Consider the following 26,703-nt stretch of genomic DNA (forward strand, 5'->3'; position numbering starts at 1 on the left):
ACACGCTCGGTGCCACACGCAGCTCTAGTTGATTGAGTTAACTTACTCGGTGGTTGCTCAGTTAAGTGTGATTATTGTGTGTGTGCAAAGAAATCAAAATCTTGATTTCTACTAACTTGAAACTCTGTAATTAAGTTAGTGTAATTGAGTTTTATGAGTTCTTCTAGCTTGTTAGGGTGTGTAACTGCAGATAACCTATGATTAGGGTTTTACTGTAGATATTTCCATGAAAACCCAGTTTTGCTCAGTTGTTGCTCTTTTATTGACTCAATGGAGCTTTCACTTATATCAACTTTTATCTATCTTTAAATCTGTTCTGCATTGTCTTTTAAATGTTGATTTTTAGATTCTTATAAGAAGCATTTACAACTTTTGTATTTATTTTTTTATTTAAAGGCAGAAACGGGCTTCCGTGCCATTCAATCTTATTTCTGCCAAGGAAAACCAATTGAGATATAAAATAGATTTTTTTCTTTCATAGGTTAAATTTTAGATTCTTATATGAAATATTATAAGACTGTAAAAAATTCCAGTATTTAAAAATATTATAAAATATATATATATATATATATATATATATATATATATAAAAATTTAAATTATAGAATAATATAAGACTTAAGAGTCTAAAAATAGAAAATAAAACAGATTTTTTTCTTTCTTGTTAAATTTTACATTCTTATGTGAAATATTTAAGACTTAAGAGTCTCCATTTAATTTCACTGCTGTCATTGTGGAAAAAGATTGCTGTATGTATGATGTAAAGGAGCATCAATTGAGATATAAAATAGATCTGTTCTGAATTGTCTTTCAAATGTTGATTTTTATATTCTTATAAGAAGCATTTACAACTTAAGAGTCTCTGTTTGCTCTCCATTTAATCTCAGTGATGTCGAGAAGAATCAGTCGAGATATAAACGTTTTACGGTGACATCTGAAGCCTTTGTGTAATGCATCATAAAGGTTTTCACAATGCACATTTTAATGCATTATATCTTATCATAAATAATTGTAACCGTGCATTATATTAGCAGATTCCTTGTTACGTGTGTGCATGCATTATGCTTTCTAAATGTGTAACAGTGAATAGATTAGTATTATAATGTATTTCTAAAATGCATTATAAGGTGCATTAAATACATTTTAATAGCAATGAATAGATAAGTATTGTAATGTATTCATAAAATGCATAAAAGGTACGTTAAAAATACTTTTTTAATGCATTATATTTAAAGGCTTCAAGCACTTTTGTTTGTTTGTTTTGCACTGCTTTATGGTCTGCTAGTGTGTCAGGTCTAGTTTTTGGATTAGCGAGATTGAGCGCAGCACTATTGTAGTCGAGTGACCCGAGCCGCTGATGGCATGCTGATGTCTTCTTTTTTCTGTTCTCCCTCCTTCTTTTACAAAAGCGACAGCATAAGCTGAAACCCTAGTCCATTTGTTTTGTCAGGACAAAGAGGGGGGGAGGCTCCGGCCGCTGGAGAGTAGGGGGTAGTAAAGGTTTGTTCCCCTGCAGGGCACTTGTAGGACGGGGGTGTTGTTGTGCCTGTGTGCAGCTCAGATGTGTGTTTTCTCAGCGCTAAAGGAAATTGCATCAGTATGCATTATCCAGCTGGGAGAGGCCACAGGAGGAGGGCCGTCTCTCTCTCTCTCTCTCTCTCTCTCTCTCTCTCTCTTTCTCAATCCTCCCACTAGAGCAGACACACACCGGCAGACCCAGTCATGGGTGCAGAGGAGCCCAATTACTCTCTGCATGGATTTACACTGGATTAATCCTATTTATTTATTTGCATATTTATGGTTTATCTACTGTCTTGAGCCCTGAATGCGGACGAGGAGCACTATGCACTCCAGAGTAAAGTCGAGGAGCTGCGATAATTACCTGAGTATAAAGGTAAGTGGGTCGCGTTTGACATCGCTTATGAATCACACAGGTATCGTTGCTACGCTTTCAGCTGAACTGTAAATGAAGAAAGCATTCACTACTTTCCATTGGATTGTGATTGTCCCATGAAACAGGGAAATGTCTTTCCTTACAGCAAGGCTATTATAATTAACTCAGCATAAAACCATAAATTAAAACACTTTTGTTACTTTAAATAAATGTTAAGTGAAATAATGTAAAATATTTATTAATTTATTTCAGCTCCAAGTTTTATTTCCCAGCTTCATGTGCTAAAATACCTAAAACTAAAACTCAAATAAAATAATGAAAAACTTTATAGACATTAAAAAAACAAAAGTGGTGGTGGTTGAGGAAAGACCCCCCCACATGATTGTAAAGCGCTTTGGGTGTACAGCAATACACAATAAAGCGCTATATAAATGCATCATTCATTCATTCATTCATTCATTCAAAAGCACACAACAAAATTACTAAAACTTTAACTAAAATTAACATGAAAGTAGAACATGTAAAAATTATTTTTTTATGCAAAATATTAATTCATTAGTAGATGCTTTTATCCAAATTGACTTGCATATGAGGAAATGTCATGGTGCCTTTACAGTGTATATACTCCATCTTAACCATATTTAGATGACATTTTGGTTGTTTTTTGGGTTTAAAAGACCCCAGTAATTTTATCAGTCTGACTACAGTAAAACTTGAACTGAATAACGACACCAAGCTGAATTGAACTAATTGTTCAGCTTAGTTATTGAACTCAATTGAGCTGAATAATGGCACTGTTGTCTTTTTAGGGCTGTTTTATAGCAGAATTTGAATTAGTCTCTTATTCGGAGGACTTTGCATGATTGATTCTGTTATTTTCCTGTTTATTTCTCAGAATCTGTATTGCAACAGTCTGTCTTGACTTTTTTTATGTATTTCTGTGCTAATTTTAATGGCTGTTTAGGGATGTATTGATCTGTGCTTTGTGGAGGTTAGTCTGTAAGCACAGTGTTACCATCCTTTAACTCGACCTGTTTGGTAGTTAGTGGCATTAGGACTGGCTTTAGTCTTTAGTGCTGTAATCCAGACATCATGGGAGCGGCTTCTTGAATTGATCCCTCAATTACAGCACTTTAACTCCTCTCGCAATCACCGATCGTTTGCCGTGTCACAGCAGGCTTGTGTGTGTGTGTGTGAGCTCTGAGTTTGCTCTGTGTGTTTGTGTCATCGCTCAGAGATTCACTACAGAACCTGTTTGAGAGCAGCTACGTGTGGCTTTTGTCCTCAGTGAGTCGATGGACATTCCTTCTGTAGACGTCAACCTGTTCGACAGCTGCCAGTCACATCAGGTGCACTGTTTACAGACTGCTTTCAAAATGATGGATTTAGCCAGAGACGGCACCATTATTCAGACATTCAGCTGATGATATGCAAATAATTGTAGTTAATAATTGTAAGCTTAACACACAGACACAATTATAATAATATTAATTATAATAATTGAATAATAAAAATGTTATAATAAATAAAATAATAAAATACTGTACATAATATAATATAATAATAAAAAAATTAAGAAAATTATAAAATTATAAATAAATAAAAATGTAAATTATTTATTTGGTTCAAATATTTTTTTTCTTTTCACTTAATTCCCACTGTTCAATTAATATTCTGCAAACCTTAATACTGTAGTATAATAAAATAATAGATTTTATTTTTATCATCATATTGAATATTATTCTATATATATATATATATATATATTCATTATTTATTTAGTTAGTTAGTTATCCTTCATTGCATATGAAGAAAGTCCTTAAAATGTTTGTTTAATGAGCTGTATGGATTTATTAAATATGGATTTATTTTCTTTTTTGTATAGCACCTGAAATGTTTAACCCATATTATGCGTTTCAGGATTAATTGTAAACTGAATTATACTGTAAATTAATTAAAATAAATAAATAAATGTAAACAAATAGAAAAATAAATAGAAAAAAACTCCTTAAATTACTTGTTGCATTTGTAAATAGTTTTGGATAAACCCATCTGCTAAGTGAATAAACGTAAGTATATTTTTAGAACAGCAAAGCAAGCCTGTAAACAGTTCAGGAAGTTTTCTGATGTCTTCACAGATGTTTTTTAAATAGCCGGTTCAGTTGAGCATCACTAAGTCGTCAGACCCTGCTGTCGGCCCATTGTGTTTTTCCCCTCTATAATCCTGCATTTGTCCTCAGACGCTCTGGAGAGATGTTAACGCTGCTTTGACACCTGCATGTATGAGGCGGCTCTCAGTCACCTGTGCTCTCGCTCCTGTTTCACGGCCTTCATGCTCCACTGGAGAGCTGGGGCATGAGCCTTTGTCTTCCTGACCCACTAAACGCACCGGAGAAAGCCCTTCCGAGTTCACACGCGGTTTGTTTAGAGCGGCTTTGTTTGGAGAATCACAGCTTAGTTGCTGTATGTTTGCATTGCAGTAAAAGGTGTCTAAGTGCAGCTCAGGTCAATTAGAGCATCAACAATGGCAACAATTTGTTAAAACTGCATTTTTAGTGTTCAGGGTTCCCACAGTCTTGGAAAAACTTTAAATTGTGGTTTCCAGGCCTGTAAAATTCATAGAAGTCAATGAAACCTTAAAAAGTCATACTAATTATGTATATATAATTTCTTTTTTTAATTATTATTTTTTAATTATTATTTAATTATATATAAAAAATCATGGGAGATTTTTTACATGTCCTGAAAAAATTTATATATCAGCATATTAGAATAATTTCTGATTTATAGAACTGTAATGATCACGTGACACCGAAGACTGGGGTAATGATGCTGAAAATTCAGCATTGCATCATATGAATAAATTACATCTGACCATATATACATATAGAAAACAGCTGTTTTAAATTGTAATAATATTCCACAATTTTACTGTATTTTGATAAAAAAATTGCAGCCTTGATAAGACAAAAAAATAAAAAAATATATATATAGTCTGGTCACTTTAAAAAAGTAAACGTTTCCTTAACAAGCTGCATGATTTTGGTGCAAATGTTGTGTTGCGGTTGAGGATATGAGTGTGAGCAGTAGGAATGGAGATGTTTGAGTCTGTAGGTCGTGTGGTTTTGTAGCAGATGTCCATCTGTTTTAATAAAGCGGCAGGGAGCCACCTGGAATCCATGTCGTTTAGATATAATTACGGGTCCGGGTCTGATCCGTCACCATAAACACCATCAAAGAGGGCAGATCCTCCCAGATCCCACACACATCTCCTCTGAGCCACACTTGTGCTTTGGCTGCTATTAAAAGCTCTTTTACTGGCATCAGCCAGGTGAAATAACTTCTTCAAGGTTATGGAAATGCATCAGAAGCTCTCCTACTGCCCAGTCTTATTTAATCTTTCATCTTCAAAGCCACACTTATCTCCAGCTCTCTTAAAGTCCTCCATCCAGCGCTGTATGTTTAGTCTTCTCAGGCTTTAAAACTGGTGTTTTGGGTGGGTGCATTGAGACTGATATGCAGGCCATCCTGAATACAGCTTGTAGTTTAGACCATCGCTAAAGTTTTCAGGTTAAAACATGTTGAAAAGATCCTCGAGCCCAGGCCGGTCTTCAGACTCCACTTGTGCCAGAACCCTCAAACCCCATTCATTAATCTTTGAACCCCAACAGGAAGTCAAAATAAAAGGTTATTTAGTAGGGGTGTCTTGATAATGTTCATATTCTATATATTTGAATATGTAATGAATATATTTGAACAAATGCATGCATCTAAAAAAAAAAAAAAAGGTTTAGTACTGTCTTAAAATGTACATATTAAAATAAGATATAAAAATAAAAAAATGAATACAATAAAATTTTCTATATATGTGTATATATATATATTTATTTATTTTTATTTATTTAGTCATTTAGCAGACGCTTTTATCCAAGTGCTATTACAAGTCTTGGTTAACCTAACACAGTACAGATAATAATTTTTTTTTTTTTTTTTTTTTAATAAAAAGACATAGTTAAAATAAAATTAGAATAGAGAGTGCTAGAGTTAGAGGGTCAAGTAAAGATGGAACAGATGAGTTTTTAGCCGTTTCTTGAACATGGGTAAGGATTCGGCTACACGGATTGAGTTGGGCAGGTTATTCCACCAGATGGGAACAGTTAATGAAAACGTCTGTGAAAGTGTTTTTGTGCATCTTTGGGATGGTGCAATAATGCGTCGTTCACTTGAAGAGCGCAAGCTTCTAGAGGGCATAAAATACAATACATACAGTATATTATATATATATGATTGACTATAATTTTAATAAAATGTAAAATATATATTTTTTTATCTCATTTCAAATTTGATTTATTATTTTATTAAATTTAATATAGTCTGTGTGTGTGTGTGTGTGTGTGTGTGTGTGATTTTAAATTTGTATATATTCCAAATATTTTAGAATTTATTTATGCATATATTTTTCAAAATGTTGTTTGGTATGGTGTGCATTTATATTTACAAACATTTATATAAAAATCTTAAATATATAATAATTGAATAAATAAACATTATTTAATAATTGTTTATAATATATGATTATCAAATGATTAATCGCGATCGCATCCAAAATAAGTTTTTGTTTACATAATATGTGTGTGTGTACTGTGTATGTATGTATATATAAATACACACACATGCATTTATATATTTAAGAAAAATGTTGTTTATATATTAAATATATTTTTATTTAATATAAATTATATGAATGTAAATATATGCATGTTAATGTGTGTGTGTGTGTGTGTGTGTGTGTGTGTGTGTGTGTGTGTGTGTATATATATATATAAATATATATATATATACTTTGCAAGGGCCCTGTTACTCCGTTTACTTTGGCAGTCTTGAGTCATGTGGCCTGAGGCTTCGGAGGCTCCTGACAGTCCTGAGGCCCCGAGGCCCATAATCCTGTCCTGCCCAAGCTGCTATTTTGTAGCCTGCCACAGTAACCTAAAAAAGCACCGTTAAACGATGTTAGAAATCATGTTGCCTTTCCTCCCATTGTTAGCCTTTCCTCCAAACGGCGGTTCTGCTCTTCCCTGCAGTTGGAGCGCTGATTATTCTTGAGTGATTGAGTTTCCTAGAGCACCAATAAAGACTTTCTGCAGGAGACCCAAACAATGGCAGCCCTGTGGAGGAGTGACCGCATGTGGACGGCACATTGTCATTGTCTAATACAAGGCCAACAGAGCAGAACAAACAGAGAGAGTTAGAGTCAGAGCTTTGCTGGGGATTTTTCCTGGGCTTTTCCCATCTGCAGCTCAACTCAAACAAGTTCATTTCCATTTTCTCCACTCCTCTGCCCATTTAAAGGGATAGTACACCTAAAAAGTATTTTTGTTTTGTTAATTTACTCATCCTCAGGCCATCCAAGATGTAGGTGACATTTTTTCCTTTAGTTGAACAGTAAAGAAGTTTTTAGCTGAAAGCATGCTTCTTGGTGACTCATAGAATGCAAGTCAATGGTCACCGGCACTTTAAGAGTCAACAAAAGCACATCAGGCAACACAAAATTAATACGTGTGACTCCTGACAATATATTGAGGTCTTATGAAGTGAAACGATCGGTCTGTGCAAGAGATGTTATTTATTTATTCTTAACGGTATTTACAAAATGTCACCATGGACCACAAAACCAGTCATAAGCGTCAATTATTCTGAATTGAGATTTGGGGAAAATCTGGGGGAAAATTTATATGTGACCATGGACCACAAAACCAGTCATAAGGGTCCATTTATTTAGATCTGAAAGCTGAATAAATAAGTTTTCATTGATGTATGGTTTGTTATGATCGGATGATATTTGTCTGAGATACAACAATTTGAAAATCTGGAAGCTGAGGGTGCAAAAAAATCTAAATATTGAGAAAATCTCCTTTAAAGTTGTTCAAATGAAGTTCTTAGCAATGCATATTACTAATCAAAAATTAAGTTTTGATATATTTACAGTAGGAAATTTACTAAATATCTTCATGGAACATGATCTTTACTTAATATCTTAATGATTTTTGGCATAAAAGAAAAATGGATAATTTTGACCCATACCATGTATTTTTGGCTATTGCTACAAATATACCCCAGCGACTTAAGACTGCTTTTGTGCTCCAGGGACACATATTATAATCCATGAACTCAGTCAAACGGTCCGGAGTGATGTCCGATTCACAAACGAATCATTCTTTTGAACCTGTACTTTTTGGTGAACTAGATGAACCAAATTGGACTGAAGCATCTGAAGCAGCACAGATTTACAAGTTACTGAATCACAAATCACTTTCAGACGCCTGACAGTCACTCCGACTGGAAATGAGCCAAAATAGCAGCATATCTGATCCTATGATGCTGAGTTTATGAGTTTTTTCCGACTCGTTCATTGAACTGAGGAACCAGTTCAAACTAATTTTATGTTTTATGGTTTCTCATAGTTCATGTAAAAAGGTGAGCTGATAAAGACTGGTTTATGCACTTTATATGCTTTAGACATAAAACATCCACGTTTCACATCATTATTGGCTGCTTTGATAATATAATTGCATGTTACATCATTGTGTGATTATGTAAACAAACTACAACATAATGGTAAGAGGTAATGGTTCTGGATTACAGGTAATAATGTTGTAAATAATGTTCAGTTTCTTGCACAGACTGATCGTTTCGCTTCATAAGACCTCGATATATCATCAGGAGTCACTGGGATTCATTTTGTGTTGCCTGATGTGCGTTTTTTGACTCTCAAAGTGCCGGCAGCCATTGACTTGCATTTTTAGAAACACCGAGGAGCACGGTTTCAACTAAAATCTTCTTTACTGTTCAACTGAAGGAAAAAATGTCACCTACATCTTGGATGGCCTGAGGATGAATAAATTAACAGGAAATTTTTGTTTTAGGGTGAACTATCCCTTTAACCTAAAGCTGACCGTCCCAGGTCACGGTTGTTCTAGTCTAGGATACGGTGATACATATCCGGCTGGAAAGTCCTCTGCTTCACAGATATGATGTAGCTCTGCATTAGGGACAGGATTTTCCATCCCGCCTGTTATTGTCCAGTCGGTGACGCTACATTGACAGGTGTTTCCTGTCTCATCAGTGTCCCGTGACCTCCTGACATCCTGCTGTTTGTGTTTGTAACTGGGAACTGTGGGATTGAACTTGTGACCATCAAACCGTCTCACTAACCAAACCAAAAACAACATGCTGCCATTGTTTACACTGTGCTCAATTGTTAGGTGTTTGATTCGGTCTATAATGACAGAAAGTGATGCTTCATGTGTCCTACAGTAAATTAGTGACAACAAAATTTGATCAATTGAAAATATTAAGCTAAAAATGATTTTTCGGTATTGGCCGAAGCTAAAATCAATCACATTATTTTTTATTTCTTTTCTTTTCTTTTTATTTTTTTGGATAATTCATCATGCAATCTTTAAACTCGATAGTGTATATTAACGGGCTGGTAATTCAGTTGACATTTAATATATCTATCTGTCTGTCTATATGCATTATATATTTATTTTTATTTATTATTATTTATTTTGTACATGCATGGACATTTATCTTGCATAATGCAAATAAAAAATATTTATAGTAAAATGTTTTTTATTTGTTTGTTTATTCGCATTATGCATAATAATTTTCATGCTTTTCAAATAAAATATATATATAAATGTCCGTTTTTTGGACACTAGGGCTGGGTTGACTATTGATTTTTATTTTTATTCAGTCTTCATGTTCATGAACCAAGATTGCATTGCATGCATGAACAAAATTTCACTAAACATTATTTGAAGCACACCTGTCATCCAATAATTGCAATAAGCTTTGTTTCTTTTGTTGTAAAACAAACTTTCAAATATTGTCCATTTTATAACAAAACTCAAACAATGTACAGTAAATGAGATTGACTGTGTGAGTGTGTGATCCGTTGCAGGACTCGGAGTCATTGGACCGCTGCATTCAGAGCGTGTTATCGGCTCTGTTTCCTCCGTTCAGTGCCTCGGCGGCCACCGTCCTGTGGCAGCTCTTCAGCGTAGTGGAGAGACAGTACCGCGGTGACGGCCTGCGCTGCTTCATTGACTTCTTGCTGCCCGCCAAGAGAATCCTGCAGACAATAAAACAGGAGGCCTGTGTGAGTACTGTCAGCTTCAGCAGACACATTTTCACTGAAGCATTTCTAAGTCAATAAAAACAGTGTGCAAAATCTACTAATTTATCACTTTTTTTACTATTTAGCAAATGTATAATATAATTATTACATATAATATATATTATGTATAATATAATTATTTATACAAAGCCACCTAGGGGACGTTCACACTATATATTTTAGTGCTGTCAAACGATTAATCGCATCCAAAATAAATGTTTTTTTTTACATAATATATGTTTGTGTACTGTGTATATTTATTATGTATATATAAATACACACACATGCATGTATATATTTACGAAAAAAATTATATATTAAATATACTTATGAATATAAATGTATGCATGTAAATATTTTCAAAATATATGCTGTATATGTGTATTTATATATACATAATAAATATACACAGTACACACACATATATTATGTAAACAAAAGCTTTTATTTTGGATGCGATTAATCGCGTATATATATGTATGTATATATATATATTATTTTGTACTTGTTTTTATGCAATATATTTTTTTATTTATTAATATATATTAATAAATGTTAAAACGTTAACTAAGATTAATAAATGCTTTAGAAGTATTTTATTCATATTTATTTACATTTACATTTATTAATTTAGCAGATGCTTTTATCCAAAGTGACTTAAAAATTAGGAATGCAACATGTGAAAATAAATAAAAAGATTTATTCTTTTAATATCTGTCCAAAAATAAATATATAATATAATATAAAATTATATAATATAATTTTTATTATTTGACAGGAAAATAAATAAATAAATGTTTTTGTTTTTGCATAATACATTTACATATTCAAATAAATAAACACGTTTGTTTGTTTTTATATGTATTTATATTATGCATAATGTCCATGCTTGTTGAATGAAAACAACTTATTTGTTTATTTATGTATTTATGGGACCTGCATGGTGAAGCATCATGTAATCTTTAAACTCGAAATTGTGTATTGATGGCCTGGTAATGCGGTTAACACAGGTTTGCTGTATATTTTAGTTTATTGGCTCTTCTTCAGATATTGTTGTTGAAATCCATAGTGCTGCATCTAAACATGTTCAAGCCATTTAAATTCTCTCAGAGAGGAACATTGCGAGAGTGGGAACATGAGAGGGAGGAGGAATACGTCAGGCTGAAAGAGGGTTCAGTGTTGCTCTGATAAACAGCCCAAACAGAGCGTGTTGTGAGCTCACTGCGGAGAACTTGGCAAAGAGGATCAGGCTGAAATGAAAGACCTGCTCAGGGAGGCTTTGTATTTCTGCAGGTTAGCGCTGTGTGAGCACATAGCTGAAACCTTACGCTCCTGTATTCAGCGCTGCCGTTGTTACTCTGAGACGAGAGCTCTCATTTAACTCAGGCATGATCTTTGAGGGAGTCACAGCATGCTGAAGCTTACGTGTTCCTGCTGCATCATCGGTATCATTATACAGTGTCACCAGGGAGTCACTAACAACACTACTGCTACTGAAAAACCAGTTAATTTAGTAAAGTATATAAGTAACGAAGTTCTTTTATGATGTACCATGATAAAACGCTTTTGTCACACTGTATTGCCCGTGCTGAAGTCTCTCATAAAAAATATTGGCCATTCTGATTTATTGTGGTAAATCTGATTGTGGTAAATTGCTTGTTAGTTCACTACAATATTTATTTATTTATTCGTTCATTCATTCATTCATTTTCTGAATTATTTGAGTCCCTGTAAGGAATTTTACTTTTTTTTTTTTTTTTTTAATCCTTATGTTTAATGTTTTCATTACATAAATGATACTGTTTTCTAATTTTATTTGCTGATATTCATTTGATTCATCTGAATTCATTTTTATTTTTATGATTTTCATTTTAATTTTGGCTAAAGTTTTAGTAATTTTGTATTCATCATTTTTGCTTAAAGTTTTAATGTAGTATTTGTCATTTCTTAGTAGTTTGTTTATTTTAAATGCCTATATTTACATTTACATTTATTCATTTAGCTGACGCTTTTATCCAAAGCGACTTACAATTGCTATATATGCCAGAGGTCGCACGCCTCTGGAGCAACTAGGGGTTAAGTGTCTTGCTCAGGGACACATTGGTGTCTCACAGTGGATTCGAACCCGGGTCTCTCACACCAAAGGCATGTGTCTTATCCACTGCGCCATCACCACCCCCTATTTAAAATAAATAATATAAATATATAATATAAATGTAAATTTTGTTTATTAAATTATTTCAGTTTGAATTTTGTACATCAAATTGAACTAAATGGAAATTAGAAATGAACTAGCTAAAGTAATTAAAAAGCTTTTTATATTTTATTTTATTTCAGTTAATAAAAATACAAGTATGCCACCTAGTTGTCATTTTTGCAGTTCTGATGAACGATAAAGAAATTATGCATTTCACTTTAGATATATATTTTAGAATTCCATGATGTTCTAATTCATTGCATTTTTGTATCTTGAAATCTGCTTCAAGACAGAAATTAATTAATGATTGCAAACTGCAAATAACTGCATATTGTTGCTTGTACCTGTAAGAAAAGTGGCGTTTTATCTGATAAATTCATCCTTTTTATTTTCCACAGCTGCGATTCAAAGGCCTGTTACTGTACCACGAGGGATGGCCGCTGTGTTTGCATGAGAAGGTGGTTCTGCAACTCGCACCCCTGCATAAAGTACGTCTACGGCAGGGAGATTTCTACCTGCAGGTGGTTCCCTTAGGCCGCAAAGCTGCCAAACTGGTCATAAAATGCCTGTCTGGGAGCGGGCAAGCCATTGCGGAGATCCCTGTGGCCGAGAGCATGTACGCCAGCGTGTTCACGCCCGACTTCTTGCAGAATGTAACGCGTGAACGCAGCCTGCACCCTCTCCAGAACTGCCTCCTCAGTACCGGCGCTGTGGTTTACCGAACGCCCTGGAAGAACGTGGTCAATCCTTTGTTCGTGACCAGCACTGCCGACGCAATCATGCAGGCACGGAGCAGTTGCGGGACCCTGCGGGGTCAGCTCAGCACTTGCAGCACCCACGGATCCACTGGAACACTCAGTTCCCGAGAGTCCCTGGGCGCCGAGTCCACTGTGTCAGAGCCAGTCCTCAGCCGCAGCCTCACGGATATGGGCATCAGCTCCCTGCACTCGGAGGATTCGCCCTTGCAAAAGAGTCCCAACTCTCTTCCCCAGACGCCCACCTTGGGCAGCCCTGGATGCATTCGAGGTGGAATCGGCCACAAAATGCTCTCGTTCAGCACGGACCTTAGTAATCCCGGCCTTCGGAAGCGGCATCCCAGAGACTCTGCTGCCTTCGAGTCGCGCCGGCTTTTCCGCAAGTCCTACATGGAGGCTTTACAGAACCCTATGAACCTTGGCTCCAGCTCTGAATCAATTCTTGAGGAAGGGACAGAGTCAGAGCCAGGAGCGCGTCGCGGCTCCGGCCCGAAGGAGCCGATCCCTCGGAGAATCTGTGTTCGTGGATGGCCGGGAGGAGATGAATCTTGCAACGATTCTCCTGCCGTCTATCCATCCAAGAGCGCTGAGCTCAGTCCGGGTGAGAGACGCTCCAAATCTCTTGAACGTACCAACAAGGCCTTGCAGGTTAAAGGCCACCGGGCTCGGTCATCTTCCGGTGGATCCTGTAGTGGCCTTCCCAAGAAACTTATGAATGGTTATGCATTTCGTTTTGGAAAATTGGACTTGGAGGCAGCCTTTCCTGGCATCGAGAAACGGAGCAACAAAGAGAACTCAGGTAAAAAAAGTTTGTCAACTCTTTTGAAGTTTGCCATTCCAGTGCCAAGGTCATGGGTTCAATTCGCAGGGAATGCATGAACTGATCAGTTGCATACCTTCAATGCAAAGTAAGTCTCAGGGGTGTCCAATCCTGCTTCTGGAGGGCCAGTTTCCTGCAGATTTTAGCTCCAGCCAGTGCAAACACACTTACATGGAAGTTTCTAATGAGTCTTAAGACCATGATTAGAAATTAGTAACCCAGCTATTAGGTTCAGGTGTGTTTAATTAAGGTTGGAGCTAAACTCTTCAAGACAGCGGCCCACTTGGTGTTGTTACGTCCAAAGACATATATTTTTGTAATGGTTTCATGGTACTGTTTTCTTCTGTAGTTGTGTATCCCTACATCCCAATGTTCATAGTATCCATCCTAAATAGTATGTGAGATTACAATAAGTGTGTCCCAAAGCTTAGTATGTTGAAAAGAGTATGCCAAAAGTCCCCGGATGGTCTACTATTTCAGGTCGATTTTTGAAGTGTGGATCCGTGCACACTCTAATGGCTAAAATTGCCCACAATCCATTGCACTTTGGCGAAGGAGTCGGTCCAGAACTACAAACATGTATAAAATGCGTTAGAAAAACTACGAACGTGGTGGATATGCGCGATCGACCGTTAGGTAGAGAGGTTTACTGAGGATTTGAGTTACTAATAATCCAAATTTAACCTGGTAAAAAATATGTATTTATTGTTATCCGTGTTATATTTCATCTGCAACCGCAATGTGAACTTTTATAAACATCCATTTGGTCGTTGACTTTTAAATGCATCATTATGCAGAAAATATGAGCAGAGTTCTCCGCATGAAAGACCCGCGATCAACGAGCTGCTACTTTTCTCTCTAATACGGTAGGAAGTTAAATTAAATGAAATGTGGAGGATGTTAACTGTGACAAGATGATTGACAGGCCAGTTTACAGTGACAGGGTGCGAGTAACAGGTGCGACAGAGCGGTCCGTTAAAGACGCAGTTGTGTGACGTGATAGTATGTCCCAAAGCTTGCCTACTCTTCTACTACACACTCAAAAGTGTGTACTTTTTCTTCACCAAAAGAGTACATACTTTAAGGGCGTAGTATAAATAGGCACATTGGGATGCAGCACTTGTCTCCTGCTCTTCTCTGGCTCCTCCCACTCTCCACTCTGGCAGGTAGCCTGATTGCTCCCCCAGCTGCACCTGCTTACCACCCAGGAGGGAAGCAGCATAAAAGCAGAGCACAAGCCTCAACACATGAGAATTCTTCTCCAGAGCATGATCTGTGTCCTGTCCAGTTATTGAAGTTGTGGTGCATCTTTTGTGGATCTGTATGGTTGTTAACATTTTTACCCTTTGGCTTAAGAATGCTGTTGTAGTTGCTTGTTTTCTATTGAATGCTCTAGTCCTAGTAAACCCTTAATTTAAGAGTTCTATTGCTTAGTTGTGACAAAGTATGTTCGTTCCTTGTTTCATCTTACTAAACTGTTTTTCATGTGATTGTTTGTTCTGATTCAATCACTATTTGGGAACTGTAGGGAGGTGGGTGCCATCTTATTTTGTAACCCCTTGTTTATCCTGGTTTGTGGATGGGCAGGGAGTGAGCATACATTCTGTTGTCGATTTTTCTTTTATTTGAGAGACTTCGTAAGAATTCAACTCAAGTTAGACTAACCCTTTTGTTTGTTATTTTGGCATTGCCCCATTCTGAAGCCTTTTATTTCCCTCCCAAATTGTACTTTTTTTTTTTTTTTGTTTCAAAGAAACCCGGCTATTCTTTGCTAGCCTATAATAAATCTGTTAAAATGGAGATCTTGTTGTTGTGGTGCTGTGGCAGGGCCGAGACAAATGCTCTTTGAATGTTTAATTTATGTTCTGATAAAACAACCCCTAAACCCTCGTAGGATGTAACGGTGTACATAAACACAGTAGAGCATCATGTTTGGGGTTCTTTCCCACCAAAAACAAGACCAGAACAAGCTTTCCTTAATAAATCAAGGCACTAGCAATGTCACGATCATGGGTTTGCTTTCTAAGAAATGCATGAACTGATAAAATGCATACCTTCAATGCAATGTAAGTCACTTTGGATAAAAGCATCTGCCAAATGCATAAATGTCACCATATTGTACATCATGGGTGTCCAATCCAGCTCCAGTAGGACCAAAGTCCTGCAGAGTTTAGCTCCAACCAGTGCAAACACACTTGCATGGACGTTTCTATTGAGCCTGAAGAGACCTTGATTAGTTGGTTCAGGTGTGTTCAATTCAGGTTCATTTAATAGCCCTACTGGAACAGGTTCGGACACCCCTGCTGTACATAAATAATACTGCAGAGCTTCTTGTTTGGGATTCTTTCCCACCAAGAACAAGACCAGAACAAGTTTCCCTTTTCAAATCATGTTGTCTGAGGCCTTAAAGGCCAGTTCTGGTTCCAGACTTGGTGCTAACAACGACAAAGTCATGGGTTTGATTCCCAGGGAATGCATGAAGCAATGAAATTAATATCTTTAATTCAGTACATGTCACTTTGGATAAAAGAGTCTGCCAAATGCATAAATGTAAATGTCACCATCCTGTACATCAGGGGTGTCCAATCCTGCTCCTGGAGTACCAAAGTCCTGCAAAAGTTTAGTTCCAACCATTGCAAACACATTTATATGAAAGTTTCTAGTGAGTCTAAAGACCTTGAATAGTTGGTTAAGGTGTGTTTAATTAGGATTGGAGCTAAACTCACCCTTGCTGTACATCAGGGGTGCCCAACCCTGTTCCTGTCCTGCAAAGTTTAGCTCCAACTCTAATCAAACACACCTGCCTTTAATTTTCACACGATCCTGAAGACCTTAATTAGTTGCTTCAGGTGTGTTTGATTAAAGTCGCAGCTAAACTTTGCAGGACAGTCGATCGCCAGGAACATAAAGAATGCAGCAGAGCATCTTGTTTGGGATTCTTTCCCACCAAATGCATGACCATAACAAGCTTCCCTTAATAAATCATGACAGTAGCAATGCCATGATCATGGGTTCAATTCCAAGGGAATGCATGAACTGATCAAATGCATACGTTGAATGCTATGCTAATGTAACCGGTTCTACTTCGCCTCGCTCCGAGCGGGATTCGAACCGCGGTCTCCGGCGCGGGAGGCGGGCGCTCTAACGAGGAGGCTAAAGGCCACGGCCTCTAGCGTCAGTCGCTAGAGCGCCACTTCTTTGAGATCAAGGGAGTGAGGTTTACACGCACCAGCACACTTGCCTGCGTCTGTTACACTCACCCCCCTAAACCTCACTCCCGTCCGGGTCAACGGCACCAATGTAACGGTTCTACTTCGCCTCGCTCCGAGCGGGATTCGAACCGCGGTCTCCGGCGCGGGAGGCGGGCGCTCTAACGAGGAGGCTAAAGGCCACGGCCTCTAGCGTCAGTCGCTAGAGCGCCACTTCTTTGAGATCAAGGGAGTGAGGTTTACACGCACCAGCACACTTGCCTGCGTCTGTTACACTAAGTCACTTTGGATGAAGCGTTTGCCAAAGGCATAAATTAAATGTCACCAAACTGTCCAACAGGGGTGTCCAATCTTGCCTCTGGAGGGCCAACCCACCAAGAACAAGACCAGAACTAGCTACCCTTATCAAATCGTAGCACTTGCAATGTCAAGGTCATGGGTTTGATTCCTGGGGGATTCATGAATTGTTTGAGATTAAATGCTTACCTTGAATGCGATGTGGACACCCTTGATGTACAGTATGGTGACTTTTACATTTATGCATTTGATCAGTTCATGCATTCCCTGGGAATCAAACCCATGACCTTGGTTTTGCTAACATCATGCTCTGATGAAATGCTTGTTAGTCACTTTGGATAAAAGCGTCTGCGAAATGCATAAATGTAAACCAGGCTACTGTACATCAGGGGTGTCCAATCCTTCTCCTGAAGGGCCAACATCCTGCAGAGTTTAGCTCCATCACACTTGTGTGGACGTTTCTAGTGAGTCTTGATGTACAGTTTATCCAAAGCGACTTTAATTGATATTGAATTGCTAAGTTCATGCATTCCCTGGGAATCGAACCCATGACCTTTGTGTTGCTTACATCATGCTCCACTGGAGCTAAACTCTGCAGGACAGTGGCCATAAAGGAATAGGTTTGGACTCCCCTGCTGTACATAAAGAATTCTGCAGAGCATATTGTTTGTATCAAATCATGTCGCCTGAGGCCTTAAGAGCCAGATCTGGTTCCAGACAGTTGTGGTCCAATGTGTAATTATCACTTGCAGCAAACTCCGGGACCGTCAACAAGCTTAGATTTTCGGAGGAGACAGCTTGTCATTTGGCATGATTTTATGGCTTGCGACCGGCTGCATGTGAGGGCTAATAGCATGTGTGTTTTGGAATGCTTCAGCAGCCCTGCCCTGTTACAGAGGGTGCTTGTCTTTGCAAAGTGTTTGCTATACCCCAAAGGCACGATACTGCACTGAGTGCATTGCCAGGGAGACTGCACTGTTTTATTTAGCTCTTCCTGCTATTGAGCATTTGAAAGAGAACATTTTGCACTCCGTCTAGCTCTTCAGGCCAGGGGTGTGTTTGGGGTCTATCCGCAGGAAATTCCAAACTGTCTGGCAATCTTAAGATTTTGGGTTACTTTGTCATGTTAAAGGGTTGTATCACTAACACCATGCTAACACCATGTTGAACCGTGCACGACCAGATACATTTATGAGCAAAACCCGTCTTTTCATATTAATCCAGTTAGTTGATCCAGCTGTGCCAAGTGACATTATACTTGGTCAGTCACTTTATTTTCATTTTCATTGCGTTCCACTTCACTCACAATAAAATGATGCACCACAAATCTGTATATTTAAAAAAAAAATTATATATATATATATGTATATATATATATATATATATATATATATATATATATACACACACACACACACATACTATTCATACTTTATTATCCACGGACTACAGATGAAAAATAGCCTTTGGCTAACTTTACAGAAGTTTACAGAAATGTGTATTAATGTGCATTAATAAATATATTTATACAGTTCATATATGTTTGTACTCAGGCACAATTTTGATTATTTTAGCTGTTCACCAAAACACATTCAAGATACAGTTATATAATGAATATGGCTTAAAGTACATACTCTGAGCTTTAAGAAATTACAGCTCTTTAGTACGTACCTCCCCCCTTTTCAAGAGACCGTAAGTAATTGGACAGTTGACTCAAAAGATGTTTCATGGACAGGTGTGGGCTTCGTTATGTCTACATCAGTCTGGAGTTGATTCTAAGTGTGACGTTTGCATTTGGAAGCTGTTGCTATGAACCACATTATGCGGTCAAAGGATCATTCCATACAAGTGAAACAGACATTTGTTAGGCTTCAAAAACAAAGCAAATCCATCATAGAGATAGCAGGAACATTCAGAGTGGCCAAATCAACAGTTTGGTACATTCTGAGAAAAAATAATGCACTGGTGAGCTCAGCAACATAAAAAGTATGTATTATTTTAGATTAATATAGTTCAATTATTTTGTTTTAATAATAATAATTATTATTATTATATTTTAATTGACCAATCTGCTAATCTCTAAATGGCTAATTATCATATGAATAATCTTCTTGAATGATATAACGATCTCTAAGTACTTTGCAGAGTAAGAACAAAAATATGACCCGTCACGGCAAGCCTGGTTAGGAAGTGATGTTAGGTGAATTCATTCTCTATGGCTCTCATTTTACTTTCGTTCTCTATTTAACACACACACACACACACACACACACACACAGAGTGGTTTAGGTAAATTCCCATCTGGTATTCTGCAGAGTCCCTCTGTTCTCTGGCTTTCTTTCCCACACATGAAAATCAGAGCCATTGAGTCTGGGCAGGAAGCCACTGCGGATCCGATGACCCCCATGAGGGAGGATCTTACCTGCTCGACTCCCAGCGCTCTTCAGCTCCCATCCAGATGGTTTGCCTCCGTCATAATGGGGATCTTTGTGCCCCATCGGGCCGGTGAGGATGCTGGAGAGAGGCTTAGAGAGTAAAGCCCATCTCCACGTAATATCTGTCCTGTCACAAAGCCGGAGCGAAGCAGGGGTCAGTCAGACTTTGTTCAGCAAACAAATGCCAATGACTTTGAGGCTGGATCAGATTACGGCTGATGTGGTTTTGTTTGGCCTTTGTGATTGCATTAGGTCCCTTGTGATTTGAACTGGTTCCCATGATACCCCAGACCCCAGCCTCGCTCTCAGAGATGTATGCAAAGTTGCAACCAAATGTTGTCGGGTGGCTTTTTGAACAGTGTTGGTTAGTGAATAACTACAAGCAGCGACACTATCTTGTTTTATCTTTCCCAGTAACAACCTATGTTTTCCAACTAGTAGTCCTGTACATCTTTACAAACGAGCAAACTGATAAGAAACTAATAAGTGGCATTGGAAATTCTGATTTGTTCTAGTGAATCAGTTCATTCAGATGATTCATGTCAATGAAGTGATTCAAAAAAGTGTATTTGTTCTAGGGATGTAACGATTACCGGTTTGACTATAAATCATGATAAAATTCCCCACGGTTAGTATTACCGTTTCATATTTTAATTATCATTAAAACCGTATTCGATTACCACGATTTGAACAACTCGCGATAAATAAATACTGTCCAGCATAAAGCAGAGTGTAACAGTCTCACGTGCGCACGGCAGCAGAGTTTCATTCTGAGTGAAAACAGGGCGGACAAGCTGGAAGGTTTTAAGAGTGCTGAGGGAATTATACAAATGAATATATCAGTGAATTAATTATATGAATGTACCTCTGAAGGATCTGACTGTCTTCTGAAACGATTCGATGGCATTTTGTTTTCATCTTAGCTCCATGTAATACCTAAAGGAAGTGTTCTTAAACACAATACTGCTTTGTTTGCGGACTTCACGTGTATCAGCTGTAATTCAGCCTTTCCGTATAAAGCGCCACCTGCTGTCAGAGACTGGATTTACAGACACTTATTTACATTCAGCCTGTGTACAGCAGTTTCTGTCTGGCCAAAAAACTGACCAAATTTGCATGACCTGCTGTAAATTTTAACCGGTTGATGAAAAACAAGCTTATGTGGATTCTACACATTTCAACAATTCAGATTACCTTTATATGAAACTTTTTCAAAGCTTTATTTGAACATTTACATGATTTATTTGAACATGCTATTAAACTGGTGTCAGTCAAGTTGTCATTTAAAATCCAGACCTCATTGGTAATGTTATTGTTTTAGTGATTATGCAAACAAAAAGTCATTTTATTTGCTGTTTGTTGATTTTTAAGTATAAAATTTGGTGAAGTGATTTATGTATCGGTACTTTTTGAACATCTCCAGCACATTTTAACAATACCGTGATAATACTGATAACCGTGATAATTTTGGTCACTATAATCGTGATTAGAAATTTTCATACCGTTACATCCCTAATTTGTTCTATTGAATCAGTTCATTCAGATGATTTGTGTAAATGAACTGATCCAAAAAAAAGCTTGTTTGCAACATTTTTATAGCAAATTAATTTTCATGCCAGTGAAGTAATTCATTCAAATGATTCATGTAAATCAACTGATTCAAAAAAGTTTATTTGCTACATTTTTATAGCAATGGAAATTCTGATTTGTAGTGAATCAGTTCATTCAAATAATTCATGTAAACTAACAAGCAACATCCTTTTATAACATATTTAGTCACATTCTGAGTTTATGAATTATTCCAGGATTTCTTTGTTTAAATTTCAGTAAGTATAATTATATCTGTTAAAGTTCAATGACGATACCCTGATTGAGATTCATTCATTCAGAAAAAATATGTTTGCATATTGTATTTTATTATACAGTAAATCATTTTTCTTCAGATGATTCAAGCAAATTAGCTGATTTTATTATTATTATTCAGTTAATCGTTTTATTCATGTGATTCATGCAAATTAGCTGATTAAAAAAAGTTTTATTTTATTTTAATGTATTTTATTTATTTTAAATGTATTAATTTTATTTTATTGGTTGATATTCAAATGTTCTTCCTCAGTGCCATATAATGTTAAAACATTGTATCAGTTCTAGCACAGTGTAATAAGGGAGTTTAATTACTGTGAAAAATATTTGATCTATTTTATTTGGCTAATTTAGCCCTCAGGGGAAGGTGGATAATGTGTAGTGTTCTTAGAGTTGTTGTTGAACTCCTCAGCAGCAGTCTTTCCTCTCAGGAGGAGGAGAACGAGTTGTGTTGTATTGTATTGTTTGGGTTGCTGGGTTTGGAAGAAACAGCCTGAGGGTTTGGATTCAGGAGAAAGTTGACAAACATCTGCTTCAGCTGGGAATGTCAGCCGCAGCATTCCTCAAACCAGAGCCTGAGGGCCCAGAAACTCTGTGTGTGTGTGTGTGTGTGTGTGTGTGTACATGTGTGTATGTGTGTGTGTGTACGTGTGTGTATGTGTACGCGTATGCGTAGGCATAGGCATAGGCGTAGGCGTAGGCCTACGCCTACACCTACGCCTCACACACCTGGTCTTCGTCGTGATTCAACATTGACTCACTGTAGATTTTGTCACACCTGAACCCAATCTTCTTTCCAGACAGTCTGTTCAATATCTGAACTACATGCACTACTGTTTGGAGTCAGCAAGACTGTTTTTGAAAGAAGTCTCTTCTGCTCACCAAGGCTGTGTTTGTTTGATCAAAACTACAGTAAAAATTAAGAAATATTATTACAATTTAGAAGAACAGTTTTCTAAGTGAATATCTGTTAAACTGTAATTTATTTCTGTGATCAAAACTGTATTTTCAGCATCATTACTCCAGTCTTCAGTGTCACATGATCCTTCAGAAATCATAATAATACACTGATTTACTGCTCAACAAACATTTCTGATTATTATCAATGTTGAAAATGGTTGTGCTGATGAATCACACATTTTATTTTTCAGGATTCACAGATGAATAAAAGTTTTAATTTAATTCAAAATAAAATAAAGTTACTGACCCCAAGCGTTTGAACGGTAGTGTAGTTCAGTTCAGATTGTGAAAGGTGTGTTTGATTTTACAGTCAAATGAACTGATTGTTTGCATCTCTGCCATTTAAATATTTGTTTTATTTGTTTCAAACAAATCAAGTCCTGTAAATACTGCATTATTTGCATTATTAGGTTCTGAATGCATTTGACAAATACATTGTTATGAGTTTGAGTGCTGCCACTTTAAATCACAGTTTTGTATCAATGCATTTGAAATGATTCAAACTGACCAACTATTTCTCATTTTACTACTGAAGTTTAAATGCCATGCTTTTAAAACATCTCTATATGTTCTCATACGAGACACAAGACAGGGAAGAGTTATTAAACTGGTCTGAGTAACACAATCTTTAGGAAACTTTATGACTAATTCAAATGTGCTAATATTCACAGTGTTGCTTCATTTTAAATCATGCAGTCTTTGTCATGATGAGGTTTATTTATTTTTATTTAGTCATTTAGCACATGCTTTTATCCAAAGCGACTTACAAATGAGGACAATGGAAGCAATCAAAATCAACAAAAGAGCAATAATACACAAGTGCAAGAGTTAGAGGGTCAAATAAAGATTGAGTTGGATTTTTGAAGATAAGGACTCAGCTGCTGGGATTGAGTTGGGCAGGTCATTCCACCAGGTGGGAACAGTTAATGTAAAAGTCTGTGAAAGTGATTTTGTGCCTCTTTGGGATGAACAATAAAGCGATGTTCACCTGCAGAACGCAAGCTTCTAGAGGCACATAAGTCTGAAGTAATGAATTTAGGTAAAGGGGAGCAGAGCCAGTGGTGGTTTTGTAGGCAAACATTAATGCCTTGAATTTTATGCAAGCAGCTATTGGTAGCCAGTGCAAATTAATAAACACAGGTGTGACGTGCATTATTTTTGACTCATTAAAAATTAATCTTGTTGCAGCGTTCTGGATTGATTGTAAAGGTTTGATAGAACTGGCTGGAAGACCTGCCAAGAGAGCATTGCAATAATCCAGCCTGCAGAATAAGAGCCTGAACAAGGAGTTGTGAAGCATGCTCCAAAAGAAAGGGCCTGATGGGCCAAAGGTTTGATGCTCAGATCTGTTTGTGTGTTCAGGTCTCTCTGATGACGGTCTGCACTCGAGCCCCAGGAGGAACAGTAACAGCGGCGATGAGTTAGTTCCTCCCAAACCCTCCAGCAGATCGGCAGTGTCTCCGGCCCCGTCCACAGCGTCCCCTGCTGTCTGTCCTCCAGCACTGCCCTCGCTCATCACACAGGTCAACCAGGAGCTCCTGACCTCCGGCGCGCTGACGCTTCCTGGTGCGTGACAGAAACAGAAACAGACATTAATATGGATATAATATTCCTTATAAAAATTTAACTAAATTAATCAATTTTTTTGAAGTTCATTGCAAATGAACTGCATGAGGCTGTATGATTAATAGGAATAAAACCGATTATAGGGCAATTATTAAATTGCAGATGCTGCGTTTTAATTAAATACATTTATATGCTGTGTGTTACAGAGTGAAGCAAGGCACTGTGCTCTTTTACACACTTTTAAGAAATATTAAGAAGAAATTAGAAATTATAGTATATTAGTATTGTAATTGTACTGTAAAATAAAATAATAATAATTATTATTATATTATTATTTTGTATTATTATATTATACTATATATGTAATTTTACTGTGAGATTACAATAGCAATATTTTTACTTTATTTAATATTTTTTGTTTTAATATATATTTTTACTAATTATAATTAATAATAATTATTATTATTATCATTATAATTATATTCAATTTTTGTATTATTCATATTTTTTATTAACTATTATCATAGTAATAATTATTATATTTAATATTAGAATTTCTATTATTATTATTAATAGTTTTTTCTTTCATTTTTTGTATTAATTATAATCATCTTTAATAACAATAGTTATTATTATATTATATTAATTTACATAATTAGTATGATGAGTTATTATTGTTATTAATAATAATTGTTACTGTTAGTAGTAGTATTTATTATTATTGTTATTATTAATGATAATATTATTATAATATGTATTATTATTAATATTATTATCTCCTCTTTGTAAGTTACATTAGATAAAAGCGTCTACAGACATATTGATATATAATGTTTTTACCTAATATTTTTATCTATTACCTATATATAATATCATCAATAATAATTATTTTTATATTAAATTATTTTATTCTATTAATTTATATTACTATTATTATTATTATTATTATTATTATTTTCTCTTTTTATTAATAATAATTATAATACGTATTATTAATATTATTCATGTATTCATCTCCTCTTTGTAAGTCCCTTTGGATAAAAGCATCTACTAAAAACATAATTGTAGAATATAATTATCATTTTAGTGTCATATCGATATGCAATCAATGTTTTGACCAACTAGTGCAGCCCTGCAAACAAGCACAGCAAACCTGGAACTGTTTTTTCCTCTTTACAGTTTGTATCATTAAAATCCCTGCAGCACAAAAGCAGTCATGAGTAGCACAGGTATATTTGTAGCAATAGCCAACAATACATTGTATGGATCAAAATTATACATTTTTCTTTTATGCCAAAAATTAAGTAAAGATCATGTTCCATGAAGATATTTTGTAAATTTCCTACTGTAAATATATCAAAGCTTAATTTTTGATTAGTAATATGCATTGCTAAGAACTTAATTTGAACAACTTTAAAGGAGATTTTCTCAATATTTAGATTTTTTTGCACCCTCAGATTCCAGATTTTCAAATAGTTGTATCTCAGCCAAATATTGTCCTAACAAACCATACATCAATGGAAAAGATTATTTATTCAGCGTTCAGATCTAAATAAACCAGTCACCCTTATGACTGGTTTTGTGGTCCAGGGTCACATATAGAACGGTGGAGCTGTAGCGATGGGTGTTGGGTTTGGTTTATGGGGTCATGATCTGGATGCAGGTAACCAGGACCGTGGCGGCAGAGCTGTGCTGCAGGTGTGCTGCAGGAACCAGGTGTGGACAGACGCGGCCTTCACCTCAAACCAGATCAGCGAGCTGCTGTGCTACTACTGCGGCAGACTGCGGTGAGAAACAGTCCACACAGAAACTCTGCAGCACTCTGCCACACAGCGCAGGCCTGTCTCTGAGTGTCTTGTGTTTGTGTTTTCAGGAGGGAGAAGCGAGGTCTGGGTTTGACGGTTCTCGTCGACGCTCGCAGGCAGATGGTCGCGTCTGCGTTCTTCACGGCTCTGTCTGAGCTTCAGGTGAGACCAGACACACAACTGTCTGGAAGACAAACCTTTGTGTTTAGATTAAGGCCACAAGGGGGACCAGTGTTTCATTATTTAAAAGACCCCAAAGGTTTACTCTCTTAAAAATAAAGGTGCTTTACGATGCCATAGAAGAACCGTTTTTATCTAAATGGTTCTATAAAGAACCTTTAACATCTGAAGAACCTGTCCGTTTCACAAAAGGTTCTTTGTGGTGAAAGAAGGTTCTTCAGATTATAAAAAGGTAAGAAAGAGATGGTTCTTTAAAGAACCTTTGACCGAATGGTTCTTTTTGGAACCAAAAATGGTTCTTCTATGGCATCGCTGTGAAGAAACTTTTAAGCACCTTTATTTTTCAGTGTATTTAAAGGAATTAAGTGGAAAAGAAAGAACTTTTTTTCCCGTTTTGCTGTAAATCAGTTTGAAATACTAGTTCATTTGCAAAATTCATGTTTTTCATTGTGCATTCCAATTAATCTCAATCAAACTGCTGTTGATAATAATTAAAAAATAAATACAGCTAACACAATAAAACACAATGAAAACATGCTAACA

The 26,703-nt window shown here is 36.5% G+C and overlaps 1 protein-coding gene across 4 annotated transcripts in view; it reads left to right on the forward strand.

Annotated features, from left to right (window-relative positions):
• The window catches only part of LOC306887686 (pleckstrin homology domain-containing family G member 4B-like), a 62,948-nt gene that overhangs the window by 10,834 nt on the left and 25,411 nt on the right, over positions 1-26,703 (forward strand). For 2 of the 4 annotated variants that reach the window (XM_079445635.1, XM_079445636.1), the window contains exons 3-7: positions 9,858-10,055; positions 12,669-13,824; positions 23,972-24,175; positions 25,839-25,962; positions 26,049-26,142. In XM_079445635.1, coding sequence (XP_079301761.1) covers positions 12,885-13,824; positions 23,972-24,175; positions 25,839-25,962; positions 26,049-26,142 — 1,362 coding nt within the window. In that variant the 5' untranslated portion in view covers positions 9,858-10,055; positions 12,669-12,884. Of the gene's footprint in view, positions 1-1,699; positions 1,895-9,857; positions 10,056-12,668; positions 13,825-23,971; positions 24,176-25,838; positions 25,963-26,048; positions 26,143-26,703 lie in introns of those variants that run through there. The other 2 variants (XM_079445634.1, XM_079445633.1) reach the window with 2 other exon arrangements.

The sequence above is a fragment of the Barbus barbus genome (assembly GCF_936440315.1).
Source record: "Barbus barbus genome assembly, chromosome: 21".
Classification (NCBI taxonomy): domain Eukaryota; kingdom Metazoa; phylum Chordata; class Actinopteri; order Cypriniformes; family Cyprinidae; genus Barbus; species Barbus barbus.